Source organism: Phoca vitulina, unplaced genomic scaffold (genome assembly GCF_004348235.1).
Source record: "Phoca vitulina isolate PV1807 unplaced genomic scaffold, GSC_HSeal_1.0 scaffold94, whole genome shotgun sequence".
NCBI classification, from domain to species: domain Eukaryota; kingdom Metazoa; phylum Chordata; class Mammalia; order Carnivora; family Phocidae; genus Phoca; species Phoca vitulina.
In genome coordinates, this window is record NW_022589797.1 from 730,009 (window position 1) to 757,736 (window position 27,728).

At 39.2% G+C, this 27,728-nt stretch overlaps 1 protein-coding gene across 7 annotated transcripts in view; it reads right to left on the reverse strand.

Annotated features, from left to right (window-relative positions):
- The window catches only part of MELK (maternal embryonic leucine zipper kinase), an 81,323-nt gene that overhangs the window by 20,519 nt on the left and 33,076 nt on the right, over positions 1 to 27,728 (reverse strand). For all 7 annotated transcript variants that reach the window (XM_032396876.1, XM_032396874.1, XM_032396873.1 and 4 more), the window contains 4 exons: positions 24,044 to 24,112; positions 22,494 to 22,592; positions 10,368 to 10,454; positions 1,966 to 2,097 (listed from right to left, as the gene is read on the reverse strand). In XM_032396876.1, the coding sequence (XP_032252767.1) occupies positions 1,966 to 2,097; positions 10,368 to 10,454; positions 22,494 to 22,592; positions 24,044 to 24,112 (387 nt within the window). The remainder of the gene's footprint in view (positions 1 to 1,965; positions 2,098 to 10,367; positions 10,455 to 22,493; positions 22,593 to 24,043; positions 24,113 to 27,728) is intronic.

The window sequence follows — 27,728 nt, forward strand, 5'->3', positions numbered from 1 at the left end:
TTAAGATTTTATTTATTTATTCATGAAAGACAGAGCGAGAGAGAGAGAGAGAGAGAGAGGCAGAGGGAGAAGCAGGCTCCCAAGGAGCAGGGAGCCTGATGCGGGACTAGATCCCAGGACCTTGAGATCATGACCTGAGCCGAAGGCAGACGCTTAACCATCTGAGCCACCCAGGCGCCCTATTTATTTATTTAACTGACAGAGAGAGAGAGGGAGCTAGAGAAAGAACACAAGCAGGGGGAGTGGGAGAGGGAGAAGCAGGCTTCCCACTGAGCAGGGAGCCCGATGCAGGGCTCGATCCTAGGACCCTGGGATCATGACCCACACTGAAGGCAGCTGCTTAACCAACTGAGCCACCCAGGCGCCCCAAGATGGCTTTTTTTAACAGAGGTTTGAGACCTAAAGAAATAAAATCACTTCACCTACATAGTCATTTGGGCTATACTGGATTCTGTAAAGAGAGCTAACTACCTCTCTCTGAGAATAATAAAAGTACAATTTCCTAGTGCTAGAATAACTTAAATAGCAACCTAAATTAATCAAAGGGAAGGCTTATTGTATTACAAAGTTCTACACCCAGCCAGCAAAGGATTCAGAAGGCAGAATTTTAGATAACAAAGAATCAGACAGAAGACAGAGACTAATGTGAACTCTTAGGAATGACATGGTGCTTCCAAAAATGTAAAGCTTCTCTACCATTCTAAATGCTCATGACAAAGAAAAATGAGACAAAGAAGACAAAAATAGAAAAAAATTATATGGTCACAACAAACTCATACAAGGAATTTGAGTTACATAAGCTCAAAACAAACCTAAACAATCAACATAAATGAGTATCAAAATATTCATTAAAATATTTCATGTTGGGGCACCTGGGTGGCTCAGTCGGTTAAGCGTCTGCCTCCAGCTCAGGTCATGATCCTGGGGTTCTGGGATTGAGCCCCGCATTGGGCTCCCTGCTCTGAGGGAAGCCTGCTTCTCCCTCTCCCTCTGCTTGTTGCTCCCCCCGCTTGTGCTCTCTCTCTAATAAATAAATAAAATATTTTAAAAAATAAAATATTTCATCTCATATAAAGTAGAATATATCCTCTTTCAGAAATCTTAGTCCCAACAATATTTAAAATTTTTATCTACAACCCAATAATACAGTATCTTTTAAAAGTACTTGAATATACATAAATTATATAAATAAGCATACTATAAAAAAGACTGGAAAGACACAGTAAAAAAAAACTTATAAGCAGTAGGTTCATAGATAAGTTCTATTTTCCTTTGGCTTATCTGTGGCTTAAAATTTTTCTGCAACAATCAGAAATTACTTTTGTGAAAAACAGAGGGGAGGAGAGAATTATTTCAATGCTATGTTTACATTCAAATTTTTAGAGTTCAAGTTCAGAATTTCCCATTTTCCTCACCAAAAATATTTTATTTATTTATTTAAATTTTATTCCCCCCCCCCAAAATATTTAAATCATAAAATGTCTTGCCTCTGGCTCCTTGATACCAGTGGTGTATCCACTCATGAATGCAGCAGGCCCATAGGTGTTTGGGGCGCCTGCGCGGCTCAGTCCATTTAGAGTATGACTCTTGGTTTCAGCTCAGGTCATGATCTTAAGGGTTGTGAGATGGATCCCTGTGTTGGGCTCCATGCTCATCGGGGAGTCTGCTTAGGGATTCTCTCCCTCTGCCCCTCCCCCCATGCGCTCTCTCTCACTCTCTCTCTACATATACAATAAATAAATAGATTTAAAAAAAGATTCTCCCTCTCCCTCTGCACCCCCTCTTAAAAAAAAAAAAAAAAAGAACAGTAGGTGTTCACACAAAAAGTCCTAACAGTAGGTGTTCACACAAAAAGTCTAAGAGTCTCTCCCTCTGCCTGCAGCTCCCCTTGCTTGTGCTCTCTCTGTCTCTATCAAATAAATAAATAAAATCTTAAAAAAAAAAAAAAACCGTTCTAACATTTACCTTGATGTTTGTGAATGGGGTGGTATTGGCTAGTCCACAGGAAAAAGAAGTAAGTCTTAAACGAACTGGTTTTCCCCGAGCCTTCTTGGCTAGAAGCAGAAGATAGGTAGCGGTGAGGTGATCATACTGCCACTGGAAAAAAGAAAATCAAGTTGTTTAGAAGACTAAAGTTGTTTTTAGAAATAACGTTTTATTTTACATTAATTTTTTTCCATTCAGAAAAAAAAAAGCAATCCCCTATACCAACTCTCTCTCTCTTTCTCTCACACACATAGTTTCTACTCCTCAGAGGGAACCACTTTTAAATACTTTTAGCTATTTCTTCTTTGTTTCTCCGTTGCTTATATAGCTTAAAATTTTTTTTTTCCAGCTTCAGATATTATCTATGAATTTCCTAGTATGGAAAATAAGGATTTAGCTCTACTCCAACTCCTTCCTGCCCCATACATTCTTCCTCCTTGCATCCTCCTACTATACTTTTATCACAATTTTTAGTTAAATCAATATTTACACTATTATGATTATGTAAATTAGTATTCACAACTGAATAGGGGTAATGTTCAAAATATTTCATTCATACCCTGATTCTATGCAATTAGAACAGAGGCTGAGAGGTGAGTAGGGTCCTGGGGCATCCCTACCATGAAAATTATTCGACTTTTAATCACCAGGGAAGACTGGAGGAAGGTGCCCAGGGGACCTAAGGGAGGTAATGGACAACAGGGAGGGCACTCAGAGTAGGAGTTCTTTACTAATGAGTAGATAAATATTCTAATATCTTTTTTTTTAAGATTTTATTTATTTATTTGAGAGAGAGAATGAGATAGAGAGAGCATGAGAGGGGGGAGGGTCAGAGGGAGAAGCAGACTCCCTGCTGAGCAGGGAGCCAACGTGGGACTCGATCCCAGGACTCCAGGATCATGACCTGAGCCGAAGGCAGTCGCTTAACCAACTGAGCCACCCAGGCGCCCCATAAATATTCTAATATCTTAACAACCAGTATGGAACTGCAGCTAAACCACGCGGGGTACTACCCTTGCATTTCCTTCTTTTGTATCTTGGTTTTTCCTGAAGTTAAAAATAAAAAAGAGGTAGGGGCGCCTGGGTGGCTCAGTCGTTAAGCGTCTGCCTTCGGCTCAGGTCATGATCCCAGGGTCCTGGGATCAAGCCCCGCATCGGGCTCCCTGCTCCTCGGGAAGCCTGCTTCTCCCACTCCCCCTGCATGTGTTCCCTCTCTCGCTGTGTCTCTCTCTGTCAAATAAATAAATAAAAAATCTTTAAAAAAAATAAAAAATAAAAATAAAAAAGAGGTAGTTGCTCGTCTTACTAATTCAACTCCACACTCGCCAGCACTCTTCACCTCCCCTCAGCATGTCCACACACACCAGCTAATCTGTTCCCTCCTCCATTGCCCTTTTGGAGACATTCCACCTGATGTCTGCATTCCATGCTCCACTCTGGACTGGCTTCTTTCTCAACCTACAATTCAACTGCTGGTTTAGGGATTCTCTTCACCTCTATTCTACAATGTATCCCCAGTTTCCCAGATCCTAAATATTCCTCTTTCTTGGTTACTTTCTTGTTTGGGTGGAATATATCCTCCAGTAACTTCCTGAGGATGGATGAATGGGAGGTAAATTTTGTGAGATCCTGCATGTCTGATCAATGACTGCATTCCCACCTCACACTTGATTCTGGTTGGGCCGAGTACAGAATTCTAGGATGACAATAATTTTCAGTTTTGAAAAAATTGTTCCATAGTCTTCTCACTTCTAGTATGGCTACTGAAAAATCCAGAGTCTTTCTGACTCCAAACCTTTCTTTATGATCTTTTGGGGGCTTTTTTTTTGTCCCTGGAAACTTTTTGGATATTATCTCTCCCCCAGTTTTCTGAAATTTCACCTTGTGTAGATCTATTTTCATCCTTATTTCTAAACCCTAGCTAAGCCCCTTCATTCTTAAAAACTCAGTTCTACTAACTTAGAAACCATCAGTTCTGGAATATTTCTTCTTGTATTATTTCTTTGATGCTTTCTTCCCTTCTTTCTTCTGTTTTATCTTCCTGCAACTTCTATTATTTGTATGTTGGACCTTTCTTACCCATTCTCTTCTATTTGTGCATCTCTTTGTCCTTAGATTCGACTTTTGAGAGATTTTCTTTTAATTGTACTTTCAATCATTTCTACTAAGCTCTTTATTTCTGTGGTCATATCTTAAATTTTCAAGAGCTATCTCTTGAAATGTTCCTTTTTAGTCATCTTATTCCTATTTCAAAAAAGAAATAGCTTCTCTTATCTCTGGGAATATTAATTATCACTTCTAGCCATTTTCTTCCACTCCCTGCATTATCTTTTATTCCTCAGTATCTTTACTTTTCTTCCTTCTCCCCCACCTCACCACCCCCACCATTTGTTTTGATCTCTGATTTTCATGTTAGAGGCTTTCCTCAAATGTCTGATAAGCTTTGGCTGCCTGTCCCTAAAGATGGGGAATTATAAAGCACAGTTAATTAAAGGCTCTGTGTATAATTTGAGACTGCTCATCACCTTGGGGGCTTCTCTCTATGGTGAACAGACAGGAAGCTGAACTCCCAACCACTGGTATAGTAGGTCCTCTCTCTTGGCTTTTCCCTAGAATTGAATCTTCCAATATTTTCCCCACCCCCACTGCAAACAGGATAAAATCCTGGTTCCAGCATTCTCAGAGTTGAATAGGGAATGTGGTTAGAGATAGTGGTTCACTACTTAATATGAAGACTGCATGTGGTCATTCATCCATTTCAGAATGGCTCATCACCCCTACCAGAGCTGCGTACGGTACACGAGTTCCCCTTGTTCAGTGTCTCCCATCTTCTGCTGGGGTAAGGAAGAGGTGGCTATCATACAGCACAAGATAGAGAAAGGAACCTGGGGTCCAACTGCTTCTAGTACAGACTTTCAACCAATCTTCCTGTTTTCCACCCTACTTACTTTCCTAACTTCAGAGGCTCCTAGTACCTCTGATTCCTAAGCCTTTCTGGAGCCTAGGGCTCTAATCAATTGCTTATTTTCTTTTCCCATTGCAGGCACTTAGCTTTCAGCTTTCTCTGAAGTGCTATGTCAGATGCCACTTACCTATTTTATAATTTCTCAAATCTTATTGACATTACTTTTGTCTCCTCTTATATCCTCAACATCCTTGTGAATTTTTTTATCTTTTTATCCCTTTATTATTTTAGTGAGGCTTTAGGGAAGGGTTGGATGTAAACATACCTGTTCAATCCACTATGTATAACTGAAAGTTTCTAAATAAGGGACTCATAAGACTAGGTGACTCTCTATCCTACAAGAGTATTAAATTTTAATAATATTCAATAATATTTAATGCATGTATCTCCTCACAAGGCACATAATCCAAAGAGGCCTACGACCAAAAAGGTGTAAATAAAAACTGTTTTTATTAATAAATTTTATCTGTTAATATTTTAGATGGCCACAATCATCATGTATGCTTTGAAATCTATATAATGGACCTATCAATCTAGTGGAAGAAGTATAAAATACTGTGATAAATTATTACAGAATGTTGCCTTTAATCCAGACAGGATGGGTTGGAAGGAAGGGCAGAAAAAGTTTCATAAAGAAGGTACTTGGGAACTGGGTAAAAACTAAGCAGTCACAATCACTCTCCATTATGACAGTCCTACCTTTTTGAAAGAGATGCCATAAACTGATTACAAACAATGGCTCTGAAACAAGTTGCCACTTGTTTATCAACAACAGTATGTGGCACAATCCAGGCAATGTAAGCAATACCTGAACAGTTTTAGATGGAGTCCTCTAAACCTGCATAGGAGTTTTATAAACTCTAAGCCCTCTTTATCCCTAAGCAAAAAGACATCCTTTTAATAACTTTTTTGCCATAGCCACTTCACACTACTCATTACAATTAGATACATGGGGGAGTTGTGTGTTCAATAACAGATGAATCAGCACATTAGTTACACTTTCAGGTGACGTCAATCCCAAGTCTAACACAACCCATGTCTCCCTCATCTTTTAAGCAGCTCCCTGTTTTGAAAGTCAAATGTCTGAAAGTAAAGCAATAGGTTTACCTATCATAAAGAAGACTCCATTTCTAAAAAAAAAAAAAATTTAATCCCCAGTTACTGTTCACGCAGGCTACATGTTAAAGAACTGCCCAGGCACCTGGGCTGAGGGCAGGCAGTTACTGGTACAGAGCGTTTGAGAAATTGAGGAATGGCTCACTATCCTTCCCCTGACCTTGGTTGTGAGGCCCTCAATCTTTAAATTTCTGCCACCAGAATACAGGGGGATTTGTACTGCAGGGGTGGGGGAAGGGACTGATCCGAATAGGTTCTCATATGCACATGTAACCCTCAATGAAGTCCTCCCACCAGATGACTGGCTGCTCCCACAATTCACAGCCACTCACAGCTGGAAAAATAGGAGGAAAGTAAGGAAAGCAATCAGGTGGAAGGAAGCTCTAGCAGCACTACTGGGAGTCTCAAGAGGGCTATGGTGAGATATCTTGAAATCATAACACACATGAAACTCTAACTTCTGCATATAAAAAGCAGTTTAGAGTGCTCATGTTTAGGGGCGCGTGGGTGGCTCAGTCGGTTAAGTGTCTGACTTTGGCTCAGGTCATGATCTCAGGGTCCTGGGATCTAGCCCTGGGTCTAGCTCTGAGTCAGGCTCCGCACTCAGTGGGAGTCTGCTTCTCCCTCTCCCTCTGCCCCTAACCCCACTTGTTCTAGCTCTCTTTGTCTCTGTCTCAGATAAATAAATAAGATCTTTAAAAAAAAAAAAAAAAGAGTGCTCATGTATATGATATAAAAGTGGGAGTTCTAGGAGTCAAACATTTGAGAATAATATTGCTTCTCTCTCTGCACAGAGATCAGCAGCACCATACCAGCATAGATCTCACTAAACTGATCTCTCCCTGTCCAGTCTAACCAGCCCCCAAAATAAAGGCAAAGCTCCCAAAGTGCCAGAAAAAGTGTGACAGACCATAGATGACCTCAAATCTGGGTCCCCTGAGGCTATTTAAACTGGAAAGTACCAAGTAATTTACAAATAACACATCATATGTTAATAAAAAAAAAGAAATCACACTAGCTATTTTATCATAAAGTAATTTACAAATAATACACTACGCGTTAATTAAAAAAAAGAAATCACACTAGCTATTTTACCATAAACAAAGTAATTTACAAATAATACATTATGTTAATAAAAAAAAGAAATCACACTAGCTATTTTACCATAACAAACTAATTTACAAATAATAGGTTATATATTAATTAAAAAAAAATAATAGGGGCGCCTGGGTGGCTCAGTCGTTAATCGTCTGCCTTCGGCTCAGGTCACGATCCCGGGGTCCTGGGATCGAGCCCCGCATCGGGCTCCCTTCTCCGCAGGAAGCCTGCTTCTCCCTCCCCCTCTCCCTCTGCTTGTGTGCCCCCTCTCGCTGTCTCTCTCTCTGTCAAAAAATAAATAAAATCTTAATTAATTAATTTAATTAAAAAATAATAAATAAACTGGAGAGTACCTAGGACCAACGTGAATTCTCTGGGACTTCCTAAACCAAGATTTCTCAACCTCAACACTACTCATCTCTGGGCTGGATAATTCTTTCTTTTTTTTTTTAAGATTTTATTTATTTATTTGACAGAGAGAGATAGCAAGAGCAGGAACACAAGCAGGGGGAGTGGGAGAAGGAGAAGAAGGCTTCCCGCCGAGGAGGGAGCCCGATGCGGGGATCGATCCCAGGACTCTGGGATCATGACCTGAGCTGAAGACAGACGCTTAACGACTGAGCCACCCAGGAGCCCCCTGGATAATTCTTTCTTGTGAGGGGCTGTTCTGTTGTGGAATATTTAGCAGAATCCTGGCCTCTAACCACTAGATTCCATTAGCAGGTATACACACCCCAGTTGTGACAACCAAAAATGTCCCCTAAGAGGCAAAATCACTCCCAGTTGAAAACCACGGACTTAGACCAATGCTTCTCAAACTTTAATGTACATGTGAATCACTTAGGGATTTTACTAAGATGCAGATTCTGATTCAGTAGGTCTGAAGTGGGGCCTGTGAGTCTGCATTTCGGACAAGCACCAAGTGACGCTAATGCTCCTGGTCAGAACATACTTTGAATAGCAAGAATTTAGAGTAGTACTACTCAACTCCTGGCAACATACTGCAATCATTTGGGAAGCTTTTAAAAATTCTGATATCTAGGCCACACATCAAACCAATTAGATCATAAGCTCTGGGGGTAGGACCTAGGCATCAGGATTAGTTTAAAGCACCCAGGGGACTCTATGTTCAGATGAGGTTGACAAGCTCACATTTAGAACGCATAGCCTGTACACTACTCATCCCTAGGACTGGGAAATAAGTATAAACAGGCACAGAAGAATGAGGGAAGAGTACAAAAGAAGAAAAACTATTACTTTCTTCACAGCATCCTTGATGTGGTTCATGTCTAGCTTTTAGAATCACTGAGATCTTTAGAAAGATTAACACCAGGAAACAATCTCTATCATGCTTCATTATCTACTTTTTCTGTATCAGAAGTAAACAATTCCTATTTCCATTTCACTTTTAAGTTTGAAAACTGTATGTAAAGACCACATAAAGGATATTATTTTAAGACCTTTTCTTCAATAGTTCTTGAAATTCCAACGTGGGGCTCGAACTTACAACCGCAAAATCAAGACCTGAGTTGAGAACAAGAGCCGGATGTCCAACCAAGCCATCCAGGTGCCCCACCAAGTGTATTACTTTTAAGATTTAGATTTTAAGTCTGTGGATCTCACACCAAATTTTTTCTCAATAAAATGACAGAACGTCTGGGACTAGCTTTGAAATATCCTAGTTTAAAAGGGCAGATGGGAGAGGGTGATGGGATACAGAGAAAACTGGCAAAGTGTCATTAACTGTTGAAATTAGATGATGATTACATGGAAGATCACTGTTAAACTACTTTTTTTTTTCTTTAAGATTTTATTTATTTATTTGAGAGAGAGAGAGAGTGAGAGAGAGAGCACATGAGAGGGAAGGGTCAGAGGGAGAAACAGACTCTCTGCTGAGCAAGGAGCTCAATGTGGGACTCGATCCTGGGACTCCAGTATCATGACCTGAGCCAAAGGCAGTTGCTTAACCAACTGAGCCACCCAGGCGCCCTAAACTATTCTACTTTTGTAGGTGTTTGAAAACTTGTAAAGTAAAAATTTTAAAAGAAATCTTACGTATCTGAAATACAGTCTTCTATTAAAGATCGTCCTAAAGAAAAAGTCATTCTTTTTTTTTTTTAAGTTACTTCAATGGAAACTTCAGATTTTCATTATAAAAGACCTTGCAACAATTCCCAATTCTTGCCATTTCTTTAAAGGCATTATCCGGGGCATCTGGGTGGCTTAGTCAGTTAAGCATCTGCCTTTGGCTTGGGTCATGATCTCAGGGTCCTGGGATTGAGCCCTGCACTGGGCTCCTTGCTCAGTGGGGAGTCTACTTCTCTTTCTCCCTCTGCCCCTCCCCCCCCACTCATGCTCTCTCTCTCAAATAAATAAATAAAATCTTTAAAAAAATAAAATAAAATAAAGGCATTATCCATGAAAAACTAAATTATCATTCTGTTTTCCAGACACATTCCAGAACCTTGGTTATTATGTCATTCAAAAAAATCCTTTATACCTCCTCACTGAAAAGAATTGTGGCTTAGCAAAGCTTTGTTTAGTAAAAAAGTTTTGCTTAAGGCCTTTACCTTGCAAATTAGAAAAGAGAAAAAAACACAAATCATAGAGGATGAAAGACACAGTACTGAATCAGGAGCAAAGTTAGGCGCAATCCCTATCAGGTTAGATTATACTCAGGGTCAGCTGTGAGTGCCTCCATCCCTACGAAAAAATCTAGAGATTAAGCAGCTGAAAGAGCTAAAATGATCCAACACAGAAATCATGATAATGATATCTGTATGTTTCATAGGCTTACGGGTGATGTGATGCCACAGGATTGCTTTTAGGTAAGAAGAAAAGTGCTTTGTGTTTACCTATTCCTACAAACAGAATCATAGTTCTATGTTAGAGAATTTCAAGGAGTAAAATCAGAACTCTATCAATTCTCTGTGGACTAGTTTCTTCTGTTTCTTCATTTTTTCCCCACTATAATTTTCTTTAATCAATGTCATTTTTAAGAGGATATCCAGAAGACATGAGAAAAGAATTGAGTGAAAATCATACATAATTATAATATTTACACCCATGATAAAATCCTAGGTCTGACAAATGCTATACTATTTTTAATGTACTTTACCAGTACATTTATTGTATCAATAAAGAAAAATAAAGAACAATAAAACAAGAGATATTAGTCTCAAATTCACATTGTATTTCTTACCGATGAAATTAAATCCTCCATTGTTTGCCTGTTATTTCTGTGATGTACAGAAAGTTCTGTTACACAATCTTCATCGAGGTGAATAAGCTACAAAAAAATATTATAAACATTATTAACAAAAAATTACAAATATATTCATTGTTTTCCAATCTTAAAGTTAGCATAATTACTTTGTAAAATCAATACCAATGTGTAAAAACAACATGAGTTCATCAAATTCTTAAGTGAGAATAAACATTCTCCGTAAGTTTTAAAGATGTCAGCAGGTGACAATAAGCAGTTCACGAAGAGGAGCTCTTGCCTAACCCTTCACATCCCATCACCACCTGATTGTTAAAATTATGTAGCCAAGGCACTCTGTCCTCCTTCCCATTGTAGGACCTGCATGGCATCTTCATCAAGGAACAGTCACTAGGCACTAACATCAGTGGCTCTACAACAGGCTGGCAAAAGAGTGGCTCAGACTTGTAGTGCAGCGCACCTCAAGCTACATTAGGGTTTAGCACCAATCCAAGGAGTCCTCACGATGCTGAGGGTACTGGCAAAGCACAGTTTTAAAAAGTGAGATAGTCTCTATACAAGCTTTATTTTGCTTCAGGAGAGAAATTATCCAAGTATTCGGACCCATGCATGAGGGGCCAGAAATAGGTTCTGAGAACCAAATCCAAATCAGTGAGAACCAAAAGGCCGAAGGGGCCTAGCCTGGACCTGGAACAGGAGTTCAGAAGACTACAGTGGAAGAGATTCATAAGGAATGTAATTTTAAACTCATCTTTGCCATGTATGAATTCTCTTCACAACAACCCCAATCAGTGGTCTTTCACTTTCTGCCCTAAGTCCTCCTTTCCCAGGAACAGAACAACTGGGATGGCTAGCTTCTCCTACCTGCCCCCTAAGGTCTGCTGCCTATGATCTCCATTCAGTGTCAGTACAATCTAGGCTTTGGAATTAGGAAGACTGTGGTTTGAGTTGTGAAATCACTAAATAACTATATGACCTTGAGTAGGTTATTATACCTCTCGGAGCCTCAGTTCCATCATCTGTAAAATAGAAATAGAACCTGCCTTGCAATACATGTAACATATGTGGAGAGCCTAGTACAACATCTAAACAGAGTAGACCCTCAAAAAATGGTTTACTATTTTTACTAACAGTCATAATTTTACTTCCTCTTTGGTATAAGAGCTTTTCAGAAATTTGAATATCCCTATTATAGACAACCTGTCCTCTCCAAGTTTTCTCTTTTCCAGTTCCTTTAACCACCATTTCAATGATTACCACCCCTTACCATTCTGGCCCTTTCTTTAGATCGCACACTTTAGGTTGTCACTGGCCCTCAGCGTGAAGTGTTCAGAACCAAACATAATATACCAGGAGAGGTTTGCCCGCCACAAAACAGAGCAATATCATGAACCTTCCCTTGTTCTGGACACCACACTTATAGTAATGGATTCAAAAGAAAGTCATGCTGCCATCATGAACACAGAGGAACACTAGAAACAACGACCTGCATCACTGGCTGGTGTAAGCACAACCTCATGGGTTACGGAGAATGTGGAGACCACAGAGACTTACACTAATGGTACTATATAAAAGTCCAAAATGCTAAGATAAGTTTTCACTGTGTTGCTTTGACCTTAGCAGTTCCCCCTATTGTAAATTCCCCCTTCAGGAAGGTCCCAGCCTTAGAAGCTCAGACACTTTACCACCAGTTGGGCATCTTCTTTGACACCAATTGAGTGACTACTGCTCAAGTGAGAAGATTTCTGGGGTTCCCTCCATAATCTTAATGTTACTCTCCTAAAAACAGGGCTGCTTGGGTGGCTCAGTCAGTTAAGTGTCCGACTCCTGGTTTCGGCTCAGGTCATGATCTCAGGGTCCTGAGATTGAGCCCCGCATCAGGCTTCGCACTTGTAGAGCCTGCTTAAGATTCTCACTCTCCCTCTCCCTCTGCCCTTCCCCCTGATCTGCTCTCTCTTACTCTCTATCTCAAAAAAAAAAAGTTACTCTCCTAAAAACAAACAAAAAAACCCTTTCTCTCTCTCCCTAGCCTCCTGCTTTGTGCCTTTACCACAAGGTGTGTGGGGGAAAGGAGGGAAGGGTAGGAAGAAGGTGCTAGCTTCTTTGCTGGACTCCTGAACTGGAGAGAATAAAGAGTGGGGTGGACAAGACACCAAAGTCTGAACCATATGGCTTATCTCAAGCTGGGTTTTCCAAAGAGACTCAATACTTTAAGTATAGATGGTCCCAGACTTACAACTGCTCAACTTACAATTTTTCAACTTTACCATGCTGCAAAAGCGATACACATTCAGTAAAAACCATACTACAAATTTTGAATTTTGATCTTTTTTCTGGCTAATGATATACAGTATAATACTCTTCTTGATGCTGGGCAGAGCAACAAGCTGCCGCTCCCTGTCAGCCACGTGATCATGAGACTAAAGAGCCAATACACTTAGAACCATTCCGTACCCATACGATCATTCCATCTCTCCCTTTCAGTAATCAGTAAGTTACATGAGATACTCAACACTTTACTATAAGATAGGTTTTGTGTTAGATGAGTTTGCCCAACTGTACCTAATGTAAGTGCTCCAAACATGTTTAAGGGAGGCGAGGCTAAGCTATGCCGTTCAGCAGGTTAGATGCATTAAATGCATTTTCGACTTACAATATTTTCAATTTACGATGGGTTTATTGGGATGTAACCCCTTAAGTCAAGGAAGATCTGTACTCTGAATTCTCAGCCACACATACTCAAGTTAAATTAAGTACAAAAATGAATACCAAAAGCTAACCAATTATTTTGGATTATCCGTGCCTACTACATTTCCTGTTCAGTAGGGCAGAAAATAGAACTGAATATAACTTCTATTTGATACAATACTTGGGTACTAGAGCTATGTGTGAAAATGATAGAAGGAGATCATGCATAGAGTTATAGAATAGCACCTATACATTAAATATCCAAGTAAATTTGAATTATTTTTTATAATTCACTCTTGAAGAAACAGAAAACCGAGGGGAGAAAAGCAAATACTTTGAAAAGCAACAATCATTGCTTATAGTTCTCCTGTATATTACTCATTTGATCCCCAAAGCAGTACTGTAAGGCAGGCAAGACAGATGAACGATATAACACATAAAGGCACTTTATAAATGGCAAACATAACCCAAACATACATAAGAGGCTGACAGCAGAATACCCGTATTGGAGGTAAGAAAATGAAGACTTGGAAAAATTCCTGCAATGTGCCCAAGACTGGCATTTTTCATTACTAGCCCAGAGTTTGTTCTACCGAACCACAATGCCACCTCTTAATAGAGACAAGACAAGCAACCCTCATCCCAAAGGCCACAGCTACATAGGATGCAGGCCCTAGATTTGAATGATTTGACCTGTCAGATCCATCACATTCTGGAGCCCTTATGTCTAGGTTCAAATCCTGGTTCTACACTTACTAGTTGTTTGATCTTGGGGAAGTTACTTTACAACCTGTGTCTCAGTTGCTTCATCTGCAAAATGGAGACAATAACAGTATCTACTTCAGAGGGTTGGTATGAAGATTAAATGAGTGAAAAGAATTAAAAACACAAAGCCCATAGAATAGCACCTGACTCTCAGGTGCCTGGGTGGCTCAGTTGGGTGAGCATCTGCCTTCGGCTCGGGTCATGATCCCAGGGTCCTGGGATGTAGTCCTGCATCGGGCTCCCTGCTCAGCAGGGAGTCTGCTTCTCCCTTTACCCCTCCCCCCTGCTTGTGAGCTCTCTCTCTCTCTAATAAATGAATAAAATCCTTAAAAAAAAAAAAAAAAAAGAATAGCACCTGACTCTTAAAGGGAATACCCTAAGTGCTCTATATTATACTCTAGTATAATATAGAGTTCTTACTGTAATAGCACACTATTCAATGATAGTAAGTATTCAGTAAATACTAGCAATTATTATACTAAGATATAAGGAAAATTATATACTTTTTTTGAACACTCAAAACCATATATTTTACTTTATACTGCACCCAAATTTAAAATAATTTTTGTGTTGGTAAAATCAGAGACTTTCTTCATGTTGGCATCTGTTCTCCCACAAGCAGTAGTGTATCCTATCCTATTAGGATCATGGCTGAGAAGACACGCAAAGCCCTCCCACACATGGAGAAATGATGACCCCCAATGGTTGAACACAGGCATCTGCACCACCCACCCCCCCCTTAAGGGACACATACCCACCTGCCTGGCCCTGCTACTGCACTGCTCACATACCTGCACCCTCTGCTGTCCTGAGGCTCAGTACTGATAGTCGCTAGAATGAAGCTGCTGCTCAACAACCTAACCTTACAGCTAAAGCAGCTAGAGAAAGAACAACAGGGGAAGCCTAGAGGCATCAGAAGGAAGGAAATAAAGGTAAGAACAGAAATAAATGATACAGAAACTAAAAAAAAAAAAAACAACACACAATAGATCAATGAAACCAGGAGCTGGTTCTTTGACAATTAATAAAACTGATAAACCTCTAGCCAGATTTATCAAAAAGAAAAGAGAAAGGACCCAAATAAACAAAATCACAAATGACAAAGGAGAAATACCCAACAACACAGAAATATAATTATAAGAGATTATTTATGAAAAACTATATGCCAACAAATTGGACAAGCTAGAAGGAATGGATAAATTCCTAGAAACATATAAACTACCTAAACTGAAACAGGAAGAAATAGAAAACTTGAACAGACCAATAACCAGCAAAGAAATTGAATCAGTAATCAAAAAACTTCCAACAAACTAAAGTCCAGGACTAGATGAGATGGCTTCAAAGGTGAATTCTACCAAACATTTTAAGAGTTAGGGGCGCCTGGGTGGCTCAGTCAGTTAAGCATATGACTCTTCATCTCAGCTCAGGTCTTAATCTCAGGGTTGTGAGTTCAAGAGGCTGACATCTTGAACGTTGGGCTCCATGCCGGGCGTGGCGCATACTTAAAAAAAAGGGGGGGGGCGCCTGGGTGGCTCAGTCGGTTAAGCGTCTGCTTTCAGCTCAGGTCATGATTCCAGGGTCCTGGGATCGAGCCCCGCATCGGGCTCCCCACTCAGCGGGGATCCTGCTTCTCCCTCTACCTCTGCCTGCCACTCTACTTGTGCTCTCTATCTCTCTGTCAAATAAACAAATAAAAATAATAAAAAAAAAAAAAAAAAAAGAAGAGTTAATACCTGTTCTTCTCAAACTATTCCAAAAAATAAGAGAAGGAAGGAAAACTTCCGAATTCATTCTATGAGGTCAGCATTACCCTGATACCAAACCAGATAAAGGCACCACTGAAAAAAAGCACTACAGGCCAACATCCCTGATGAACATAGATGCAAAAGTTCTCAATAAAATACTAGCAAACCAAATCCAACAATACATTAAAAAAATCATTAACCATTGGGCGCCTGGGTGGCTCAGTCATTAGGCGTCTGCCTTCGGCTCAGGTCATGATCCCAGGGTCCTGGGATCGAGTCCCACATCAGGCTCCCTCCTCGAGGGGAAGCCTGCTTCTCCCTCTCCCACTCCCCCTGCTTGTGTTCCTGCTCTCGCTATCTCTGTCTCTGTCAAATAAATAAATAAAATCTTTTAAAAAAAAAATCATTAACCACAATCAAGGAGGATTTATTCCTGGGTTGCAAGGCTGGTTCAATATTCGTAAATCAATCAACATGTTACATCACATCACTAAGAGAAAGGATAAGAACCATATGATCATTTCAATAGATGCAGAAAAAGCATTTGACAAAGTACAACATCCATTCACTATAAAAACCCTCAACAAAGTAAGTTTTGAGGGAATATACCTCAACATAATAAAGGCCATATATGAAAAACCCACAGCTAACATCATCCTAAATGGGGAAAAACTGAGAGCTTTTCCTCTATGGTCAGGAACAAGACAGGGATGTTGACTCTCATCACTTTTATTCAACATAATACTAGAAGTCTTAGCCATAGCAATCGGACAACAAAAAGAAATAAAAGGCATCCAAATTGTCAAGAAAGAAGTAAAACTTTCACTATTTGCAAGTAACATGATACTCTATGTGGAAAACCCAAAAGACTCCACCAAAAACTGCTAGACCTGAGACACAAATTCAGTAAAGTTGCAGGATATAAATTCAATGTACACAAATCTGCTGCATTTCTATTCATCAATAATGAAGCAGCAGAAAGAGAAATTAAGGGGCGCCTGGGTGGCTCAGTCAGTTGAGCGTCTGCCTTCAGCTCAGGTCATGATCCTAGGGTCCTGGGATCAAGCCCCACGTCAGGCTCCCTGCTCAGCGGGAAGCCTGCTTCTCCCTCTCCCTCTGCTGCTCCCCCTGTTTGTGCTCTTTTGCTCTCTCTCAAATAAATAAATAAAATCATTTAAAAAGAGAGAGAGAGAAATTAAGTAATCAATCCCATTTACAGTTGTACCAAAAACAGTAAGATACCTAGGAATAAACCTAACCAAAGAGGTAAAAGACTTGTATTCTGAAAACTATAAAACACTAATTAAAGAAATAAAAAATGACACAAGGAAATGGAAAGACATTCCATGTTCATGGATTCGAAGAACAAATATTGTTAAATGTCTATACCACTTAAAGCAATCTACACATTTAATGCAATTCCTATCAAAATACCAACAGCATTTTTCACAGAGCTAGAACAAACAATCCCAAAAATCTGTATGGAACCACAAAAGACCCCAAGTAGCCAAGAAGTCATGATTCTGGACTTCAAGTTATATTACAAAGCTGTAGTAATCGAAACAGTATTGTACTGGCACAGAAATAGACACATAGATCAATCGAACAGAATAGAAAACCCAGAAATGAATCCACAATTATATAGTCAATTAATCTTCAAGAAAGCTGGAAAGAATATCCAATGGGAAAAAGAATGTCTCTTCAACAAATGGTGTTGGGAAATCTGGACAGCAATATACAAAAGAATAAAACTGGACCATTTTCTTACACCATAAACAAAAATAAATTCAATAATGGATTAAAGACCTAAATGTGAGACCTGAAACCATAAAAATCCTAGACAAGAACACAGGCAGTAACTTTTTTGACATAGCAACTTCTTTCTAGATATGTCTCCTGAGGCAAGGGAAACAAAATAGTAAATCATTGGAACTACATCAAAATAAAAAGCTTCTGCACAGTGAAGGAGACAATCAACAAAATTAAAAGGCAACCTATGGAATGGGAGAATATATTTATTTGCAAATGATATATCTGATAAAGGGTTAGTATCCAAAATATATAAAGAACTTATCCTACTCAACACCCAAAAGATGAATAATCCAATTAAAAATCAGCAGAAGACATGTATAGACATTTTTCCAAAGAAGACATACAGATGGCCAACAGACACATGAAAAGATGCTCAACATCACTCATCATCGGAAATGTAAGTCAAAACTACAACAATGACCTATCACCTCACACCTTTCAGTATAGCTAAAATCAACAACATAAACAACAGGTGTTGGTGAGGATGTAGAAAAAGGCAAATGAATGCTCTTGCAATGTTGGTGGGAATGCAAACTAGTGCAGCCACTCTGGAAAACAATATGGAGGTTTCTCAAAAAATTAAAAATAAGGGGCACCTGGGTGCCTCAGCCGATTCTGACTCTTGGTTTTGGCTCAGGTCATGATCTCAGGGTCCTGAGATCGAGCCCTGCACCAGGCTCCACAATCAGCAGGGAGTCTGCTTGAAATTCTTTCCCTCTCCCCCTCCCCCTGCTCACGTGTTCTCTCTCTCTCTCAGATAAATAAATAAATCTTAAAAAAAAAACAACCTTAAAAATAGAACTACCTTACAATCCGGAATCACACTATTTAGCCAGAGAATACAAAAATACTAATTCAAAAAGGGGGCTGGCTGGCTCAGTCAGTGAAGCATACAACTCTTGATCTCAGGGTTGTGAGTTTAAGCCCACATTGTGTGTGGAGATTACTTAAAAATAAAATATTTTTTAAAAAGGGGGGAACAGGGGCGCCTTGGTGGCTCAGTCATTAAGTGTCTGCCTTTGGCTCAGGTCATGGTCCCAGGTTCCCGGGATCAAGCCCCGCATCGGGCTCCCTGCTCAGCGGGGAGCCTGCTTCTCCCTCTCCCACTCCCCCTGCTTGTGTTCCCTCTTTCACTGTCTCTCCCTCTGTCAAATGAATAAATAAAATCTTAAAAAAATTTTTAAAAGGGGGGAATACATGCACCCGATGTTTATAGCAGCATTATCTACAATAGCCAAATTATAGAAACAGCCCAAGTGTCCATCGATGGATGGATGAAGATGTGGTGTATGTGTGTATATATATGTGTGTGTGTGTATACACACACACTGAAATATTACTCAGCCATAAAAAAGAATGAAATCTTGCCATTTGAACATGAATGGAGCTAGAGAGTATTATGCTAAATGAAATAAGTCAGTCAGAGAAAAACAAATACCATATGATTTCACTCATATGTGGAATTTAAGAAACAAAACAAACAAGCAAAGGGGAAGAAGAGAGAGAGAAAGAGAAGCAAACCAAGAAACAGACTCTTAAAGAACAAACTGATGGTTAGCAGAACTGATGAGAACAAACTGTGGGCTAGCAGAAGGGAGGTTGGCAGGAGGGTGGACGAAACAGGTGATGGGGATTAAGGAGTACATTTGTTTTGATGAGCACCAGGTGATGTATAGAAGTGCTGAATCTATATTGTACGCCTGAAACTAATATTACACTATGTTAACTGGGATTTAAGTAAAAACTTAAAAAAAAATTAAGTTGCTGCTCTAACTGCATTTGCTCGATAGATACTAAAGATGTCATGGAGGACCAAAGGGAATATGGAAAAGAAATTTTAGGAGCTGGCAGTCAAAGGAGAATCAGAAGGGATTTCGTAACAGTGGGCAGACTAATGAGAAGGAGCTAAAAACAAGCTTACTCTGTTTTTCCAAGACTAGTTGGCTATTGGGAAGAGTATTTATTTATATTTATTAGTGTGATTATTCCAGAAAGCAAATACCTCACAGCTCTACTAAGTCCGCATTGTGGCATGTCTGAAAAACCTCCAAGCTATTCTGTTGACCCATGCACATACCCCCTCCACTGCAGAAATTTTAGTGGATTATCAGAGAACGTGCTCAATTATCTGAAAAGGGCATTAAAATACTTCTCCTTTAAAGTATTAAATTACTTTTCTAACCACAGATCTATGTGAGGCTACATTTTCTTCATATGCTTTGATCAGAACAACAAAGCAAAACAGACTGAATGCAAAAACAGGTAAGTATCTAAGGTCTTCTATTAAGCCAGGTTTAAAAGTAATCTGCAAAGATGTAAAGTGATGCCACTCTTCAAAATTTATTTTTTTTAACTGTTATTTTTCATTTCTTGATTTCCTTATCTATATTTTAGGGATATGAATTGTATTGACTTAGAAGGACACACCTTTCACAGTGGTTCCAGGCTCTGCCATGTGGTTTGCTTTGGTGAATGGGCTATTAGCAAACATGATGCAAGCAGAGACTTGAAAAATGCTTGAAAAATGAAGGATTAGAATTTGCCCACTTTCTTGCCTCTTTTGGAATCCAGGCGGGATTTCAAGAAGCCCAGACTAGCCTGCGGCAATGTAGCCCAACAGACAGATGGTACAAATAGCTACATCCCGCTACAATAAAGTCACCACATGACTGCAGTCACATGACGACTCCAGGTAAGGCCTGCACAAGAACTGCCCAGTTGAGCCAGCCCAAATTGCTGGTCCACTGAATTATAAGTTATTATTGTTTTAAGTCACTAAATTCTGAGATTTCATTTTACACAGTAATAGTTAAGTAATATCAAAATATACATATCCTTTAGTAACATTCACACTTTTGCTAAGTTCAAGTTGCCATTTGTTAAAAAAAAAGAGAGATTTAAACATTAATGCAAGAATAATTATTTAAAGAACTGCTTAAACTCATATAGGACTGTTTACAGTTTTTTCATACATATATATTAGACCAGTTCTCAGGGTATAGTCCACAGAGCCCTGAGGATCTCCAAGATCAAACCTATTTTTATAATAATACTGTTTTTCATTTTTTACAATGTTAACATTTGTGGTGATGGTGCAAACGCAATGATGAGTAACACTGCTGGTGCCTTAGTATGAATCAAAGCAATGACACAAAACTATATTAGGATACCATATTCTTGGTCATGCACTTACAGTTCAAAGAAAAATTTTTTAAGGCAGTTTCAATTAAGAATATCATTGATGTAGTAAAAAGTACTAATTTTATTAAACCTTGGCCACTCAGGACACTTTTTTTTTTAAGATTTTATTTATTTATTTGACAGAGAGAGAGACAACAAGAGAAGGAACACAAGCAGGGGGAGCGGGAGAGGGAGAAGCAGGCTCCCTGCCAAGGAGGGACCCCGATGCGGGGCTCGATCCCAGGACCCTGGGATCATGACCTGAGCCGAAGGCAGACGCTTAACAACTGAGATACCCAGGTGCCCCAGGACACGTGTTTTTGATATTCTATGTGACAAAGTGGGAAGCATGCAGAAAGCACTTCTGCACACCAAAATATGGAGGAGAAGCACCTGTGCGACTGAGTTATAAGTTGAATCACCTGTTTTCTTCCTGGAATGCCATTTTCAATTGAAAGACAAAATATATTTACACTTGGGTATTTAGCATTTTCTCAAAAATGAACAAAAGGAACTTGTCACTTAAAGGAAAACAAACAACTGACAGTATTTGTTGCTAATGATATAATTTGGGCTTTCAATCAAAAATTATGATTTTGGGAGGCACCTGGGTGACTCAGTCAGTTAAAGTGTCCGACTCCTGGTTTCAGCTCAGGTCGTGATCTCGGGGTCATGAGATCGAGCCCTGCGTTGGGCTCTGTGCTCAGCGTGGAGTCTGCTTAAGACTCTCTCTCCCTCTCCCTCTGCCCCTCCCCACCTAAAGAAATAAATCTTTAAAAAGAAAATTAGGATTTTGGAAAATTTGTACCTGCCACCATTAGTTTAACAGCTTTCCTATTCTTTTTTTTTTTTTTACAGTTTTCCAATTCTTAAAGACTCTTCTAATGAGATCAATAGTGACTTTAAGGAATGTGAGGGTTTTTTTCTAATGTATAATGAAAGGTGTTAACTTTTGGAACATCTGAATAACTCAGCAAAACAATATTTTCCAAATGACCAATTCATAATGTTACGTGGGGAAGAGATCCAGTGGAAAGACCAATGGATTTTAATGTAATAGAGTACAATAACTTCATTGATTCCACAAGCAACTAACCCTTAAGAAACCACTATTTGTCAAGTATTAATGGACTATCACAGAATATCCCTAATTATCTTAAAAAGCTCTTAAGGTGTTAATCCATTTTCCTAGTACATATCTGTGTGAGGCTGCTTTTTCTTCATATACTTTAATCAAAACAACATATCAAAACAGACAGAATACAGAAGCACATGAGATCCTAGTGTCTTCTATCAAGCTAGACTTTAAAGGAATTTGAAAAGATGCTACTCCTCTCATTAAATTTATTTTTAAAGTTATTTTTCAGGAAAAAATTAACTTGAGATAAAAATGTAATAGGTTTACTACTGTTACTTTTAAATGAATCAATAAATAAATATTAAGAGTGTAAAGGAGTCCTCAGACTTAAAAGTTTGAGAACCGCTATAACTTCATAACTCCTCTGGGAAGTAGACAGAACTGTTAATCTACTTTTTACAGACGAACAAATAGATTTGGCAAAGTTAAGCGACTTGCCTGTGATTTCCAGAGCACTGTTCACAATCCTGACTACATGTAAGAAATACCTGGAAGCTTTTAAAATTAACCACTAATTGTTCTGGGATCAGCACAGGCATTTTTTTTTTTAAGGTCTCAATGATTCTCATGTGCAGCCCAAATTAAGAGCCACTGTCCTAAAGATTAACAGGCAAATGTATAATTAATTAGGTTACAAGCCTCACAAACCCCAATCTGATAAACAAGTCTACAAAATACATTTTCTTTTATATTTAAACCATCACTGTAGGTCCTGAATCCACACAAAGATCAAACAAAGTTTTTGTGAAAAATTCTCCTGGACTTCATTTTACTTACAGATTTCTTGCTTTGCCACTCAACAGGACAGTTGTAATTGTGCATGATCCAGGGATGGCTCAATAGATTTTTCACAGAAATCCGTTTCTTTGGGTCCACCTAGTGGCCATTGAGAAGTAGCTAGAGATTAACATTTCAAATAGAGAACACAGAACTCCTTTCCTCCTGAGAACTCAAAATTCATCAGAACAGATGTAAACTTTATCATCACAATAATGCTGTCAAAGACCTTAAAATGGCCTTGGAATAAATTCTTTAAAGAAGGCAATAAAGGTAAGAAAACTACAGGAACCAACACGCGCTTAGAAGATAAATGTTTAACAAACATGAACTTCATTGGTATGAACATTATTCATGAAGTTCAGTCAATCTATTGTATGATGTAATAGTCTTTGCTGGAAAACCTATTCACAGGAAATATTCACCAATTTAATATTCAAGCAGCCACAATGCAGGGCCTTCATAGTGAATATGCAATCTCTACCTCCAATGAGCTTACAATCACATAGAACAAGTTGAAAAGCACACCTTTCTTTTCCATTTGTAATTTTCAAATGTGAGGAGAGGAAAAATAATCAACAAAGATTAAGTTTTTTGGAGTTTAGAAGAAAGGATGAGGTGTTTTCAATCTCATTATGGAGATTTGGTGGTCTGGCCCTACTTAATCAAGGTGGGTGAGCCTGAGGTAAATTCTGAATAAAAAGTGGAGATGGCTTAATAGATGGGAAAACTGGAAGATACTCTGAATACATAATAATGAAAAAAAATATTGCACTAATAAGGTACTCATATTTTCAAAGTGTTTCCTATTTATCTCATTTTATCCTCATAACACTACATAGCAGTGAGGCCAGGCTCAGAATCCCCATTTGACAAATCAGAACCAGGTTAGGTGGCATGCCTACCGATTGGCAGGGTAGATACCTAGATTTCAGCACTCCTACCTTTAGCCCTCAGAGGCCATTCCCCTAAATCAGTGGTTCTCAAAGTGTGGTACCAAGACCAGCAGCATCAGCAACATCCGGAAGCTTGTTAGAAAGGGAAATCCCCTAGTCCTGCCCCAGATCTATTGAATCGGGAACTCTCGGGGTGGCACCCAGCAATCTGTGTTTTAACAAGCCCATCTGGAAATCTTGATACATGCTACAGTTTGAGAACCATTGCATGAGGTCATGGGGTCCACTCGATTATCCATCAGCTCATTCAAGCATGTACTCCCTGTCTACTCTACACTTAACATGCAAGAGTGGGAGCAAGAAAGGGGAAGAGTGTAGAGCAAGAGCTGGTCAGAGAAAACACACGATGCTCAAGAAAAAGGAAGGAAAACCACATCAGCAAAGACATATGGTAGAGGTATGAAAGAAAATGCATTTGCAACACAATTAAGACAGCATCTAGAGAAGGGCGGTAGATATAATGAATGGAATTTTGTTAAGGTAATAGAAAAACAGCACTGTCCTCCAAATGAAGCAGGACCACAGTCATCTTAGGGTTGGATCAAACAACTGCAGTAGACTTCTATTATTTAAAAAATAAATAACAAAGTTTACCTGTAGCATTTGTTGAAGAAGCAGAATGCTACTGGAAGACAGCCACTTAGGAACCTCATATTTCCCTCTCTACAAAAAACAAGAAACATTTAAGAGATTTAGGTTCAATCAGCCTTGGCATCAATTTCTAAGATGACAAAATGCTGGAGGTTTACTTCCAAGCTTGAAGACAACCCAAATATAAGATTTGGTAAACATTATTAACAACATAAGGAACATATTTTTTGCCCTAAAGAAGAAAATCCAACAAATTACATATCGTCACCTCTACATTATCCACATATCAGAGAAGTACTAGAGCACAGAGAAATGACTGGAATACATAAATGTGGAGGGCTTTGGGATGTGTAATGTGAATAAATGACAGCCAGTACACACTGTAGTCAATTTTCATATTGCTAAAGCAAATTTTAGTTTATTATCTCAGAACAATTATCAGTTGACAAAATGAAGTAGCAGAAAACACATTTGGTGGCAGGACATAGGCTGTGGTTAAAAACAGGTCACATATCATCCATAGGACAGAATTCACAATCATTGAGGGAAACTGATGCAGGCCATTTTCTAAGTCAAGTACATGTTTTGGGAATGGAAGAGGTTCAGGAGACAAATGTTTACAATCTAGGATACTCAGAAATTATAGTTACCGAGTCATCAACCTCAACCAAAGACAAAACCAAGGGCTTGCTAAACACTAATACGTAATAGCATATCTTTTTACACAACCTGCCACATACCCCTCTTTCACAATTCAGAGGAAATGATACAACCATTTCTCTTAACAAAGAACAAATTGTTTAATGGTGCTAGGATAACAGATTAATTATTGAAAGTTCAATCAATTAAGATTGAACTTTAATTTACAGTTTATACCAAAATTAATTTCATCCAGATTAAAGAGGGAATGGAAATACAAAACCATAGAGTACTTAAGTAAAGAAGAGGTGATTATTTTTAGAATTTTTCTAAACATGACAGCAAACCCAAAAACTATAAAGACTAGTTGACATTTCTATATAGCAAACAGCACTAACAAAGTTAATTAAAAACAGAGGAAAGAAAATTTTTCCACCTAAATGACTGAATATTAATAAACTTCATCACATAAAAAGCTCTTATAAATCACTAAGATTTCACAACCAGCCAACATGTGCTGCCCACATTTTCCCCCATCTCTACTAATGGCCAGAAAACAGAGTCATCTTTAATTCCTCTCTCTCTCAGAACCTCACACCTGAACCATCAGCAAAATCTATTGGTTCTATGTTAAAAATCTATCCAGAACCACTTGTCACTATTTCCACCATGCCACTAGCATCTCCCATCTGGCATATTGCAAGAGACTCCTAACTGATGTTCCAGATTCCACTACTGACCCTCCCCGACCCCCAGAGGCTAGTCTCCACTCACCACCACCCATGTTCTCTTAAAACATCGGTTCAGGTCATGCCACTTCACCACTCAAAACTCTCCAGTGCTTCCCCAGATCACTCAGAATAATGTCCAAATACCTTATTCTGGTTCCAAGGCCCTGCATGCATGTTCCATATCCCCACAACCACCCAACTCCTTGCTACCTCTCAGACTCACCTAACTCTTCCCCTCATTCACCAAACTACAGTCACATGTCAAACACAGTCCAACCTCAGGGCCTTTGCACTGTTTGTTTCTTCTGCCTTATAATGCTTTCCCCAAACACCAGCAGAGCTTTGGCCTTAATCTTCAGGTCTCCACTATACACTAGTGGTATCAGTGAGGCCTCCCACGACTGCTTTTATAACATAGCATCCCCCACAATCATTCTTTACCTCCCTTTCATACCTTATCCCCACTCATCATATTACATATTTACTTATTTATTTTCTGCCTTACTACAATAGAACATAAGCTCCTTAATCACAGGGATTTTGTCAGTACTGTTTTCCAAGAACAGTGTCTGGCCCTAGCATATAAAAGGTATTCAATTAATATCTGTGTAGTAAATAAAGGAATGGGATGAAAAGCAAACACACCAAAAGAAAATGAACAAAGAATATTCATGGATAATTTCCAAAACAAGAACTTTTAAATGGCCATAAACATGATAGTATGTCCAACTAATCTAGTAATAAAAAAGTAATTCATTTAAACAAAATTACAATACCATCTGTTGTCTATCAAACTGACAAACTTAAAAACATTATCCAGTGTTAATAAGAGTTCAGGGACAAGAGTGCTTATATATACAACTAGAGAATATAAGCTTTCCTGGAGAATAATTTAGAAATACACATAAAAAACATTCAAAATCGCGTATCTTTGATCCAGCAATTTCACTTCAGCAATTTATCCTAAGCAAATAATTTGGCATATAAAAATATATGAACAGTAACATTCATCACAGAATTCTTTGTGATAACTGTGGGAACGAAGGAACATAGTCTGCTGGCAAATTCCAGAGGGTCCCCAAAACTAATGACGGAGGGGCGCCTGGGTGGCTCAGTCGTTAAGCGTCTGCCTTCGGCTCAGGTCATGATCCCAGGGTCCTGGGATCGAGCCCCGCATCGGGCTCCCTGCTCGGCGGGAAGCCTGCTTCTCCCTCTCCCACTCCCCCTGCTTGTGTTCCCTCTCTCGCTGTCTCTCTCTGTCAAATAAATAAATAAAATCTTTAAAAAAAAAAAAAAAAAAAACCTAATGATGGAAAACAAAAGGCACTGAATAAGGCTCCTGAGTCAGAAATGTAATATAGGTCCAGGGAGACAAGGATAAGCACACATGGACACATGCGTGCATGCATAAAACCTACAGCAGTTAAAGAAGGCTAGAAGGGTGGAGACAGATAGATGGAGAAGCCATCGACTAGCCCAAGCATTGGGGTTCTCTGTTCTTATAAACTGTCTAGGACATCATTCTCACAGAAATCAGCCCAGTTCCAAGGCGAGGAGAGAAACAGACACATATGGGTTGCTCAGAGTCCTAGGACTACATGGCAGTTTGGATTTTGATTATGTTAAAGAAATAAGCAGAGTTCCAAAGAAGCGTTATCAAGCAATAAATTTAAAAAGAAAAGGTGTCAATGTCAAAACAACTCAATCTCTGACTCAGCCTCTCTGATGAGAGCAGAGAGGCTGGCCTACAAAGTGTTTCCCAGAAAGGGCAACAGCTTTCTTTCACTTACAAATAACATTTAATGTTATTAAATTTTTCAATCTCCTTTATCCAGAGCACTCAATATCATCCAGAGAGCCCGCTCTTATTTACACCTTGCCAGTGCACCTTAATACTAGCCAGTGCTGGAAACTGAATTACAGTGAGAAAGCCTTTAATTCACTTCTCCTTGCTCTGTGCAGGCCTATCCCTAGAAAGGGGGCATTTTTAGATGCTTCAACCAACTCTCTGGGCCTGAGCAGTAAGTCACAGTTGCCGTTTGACTGGTCCTGACCTAGTTGGCCCCACCCTCCTATCTGAGCTTCTCCTTACTCCTGAGATCAAGTCAAGGCCTCTCATGATTCAAATCCTGGGTCTCTTAACTTCTTCTCTTTCTTAGCAACCTGACCATTTGCCTGCTCTCTCAAACAGTTTGGCTTGCTTTTGCCAGAGTCCCAGAGAAAGTAGAGACCGGCCTGGGGTAAGGACTCTCCTACCTGCTTACACTGATCAAATGGTTATGACCTACCTGAATCTGCAATCACAACCTGTACCTACA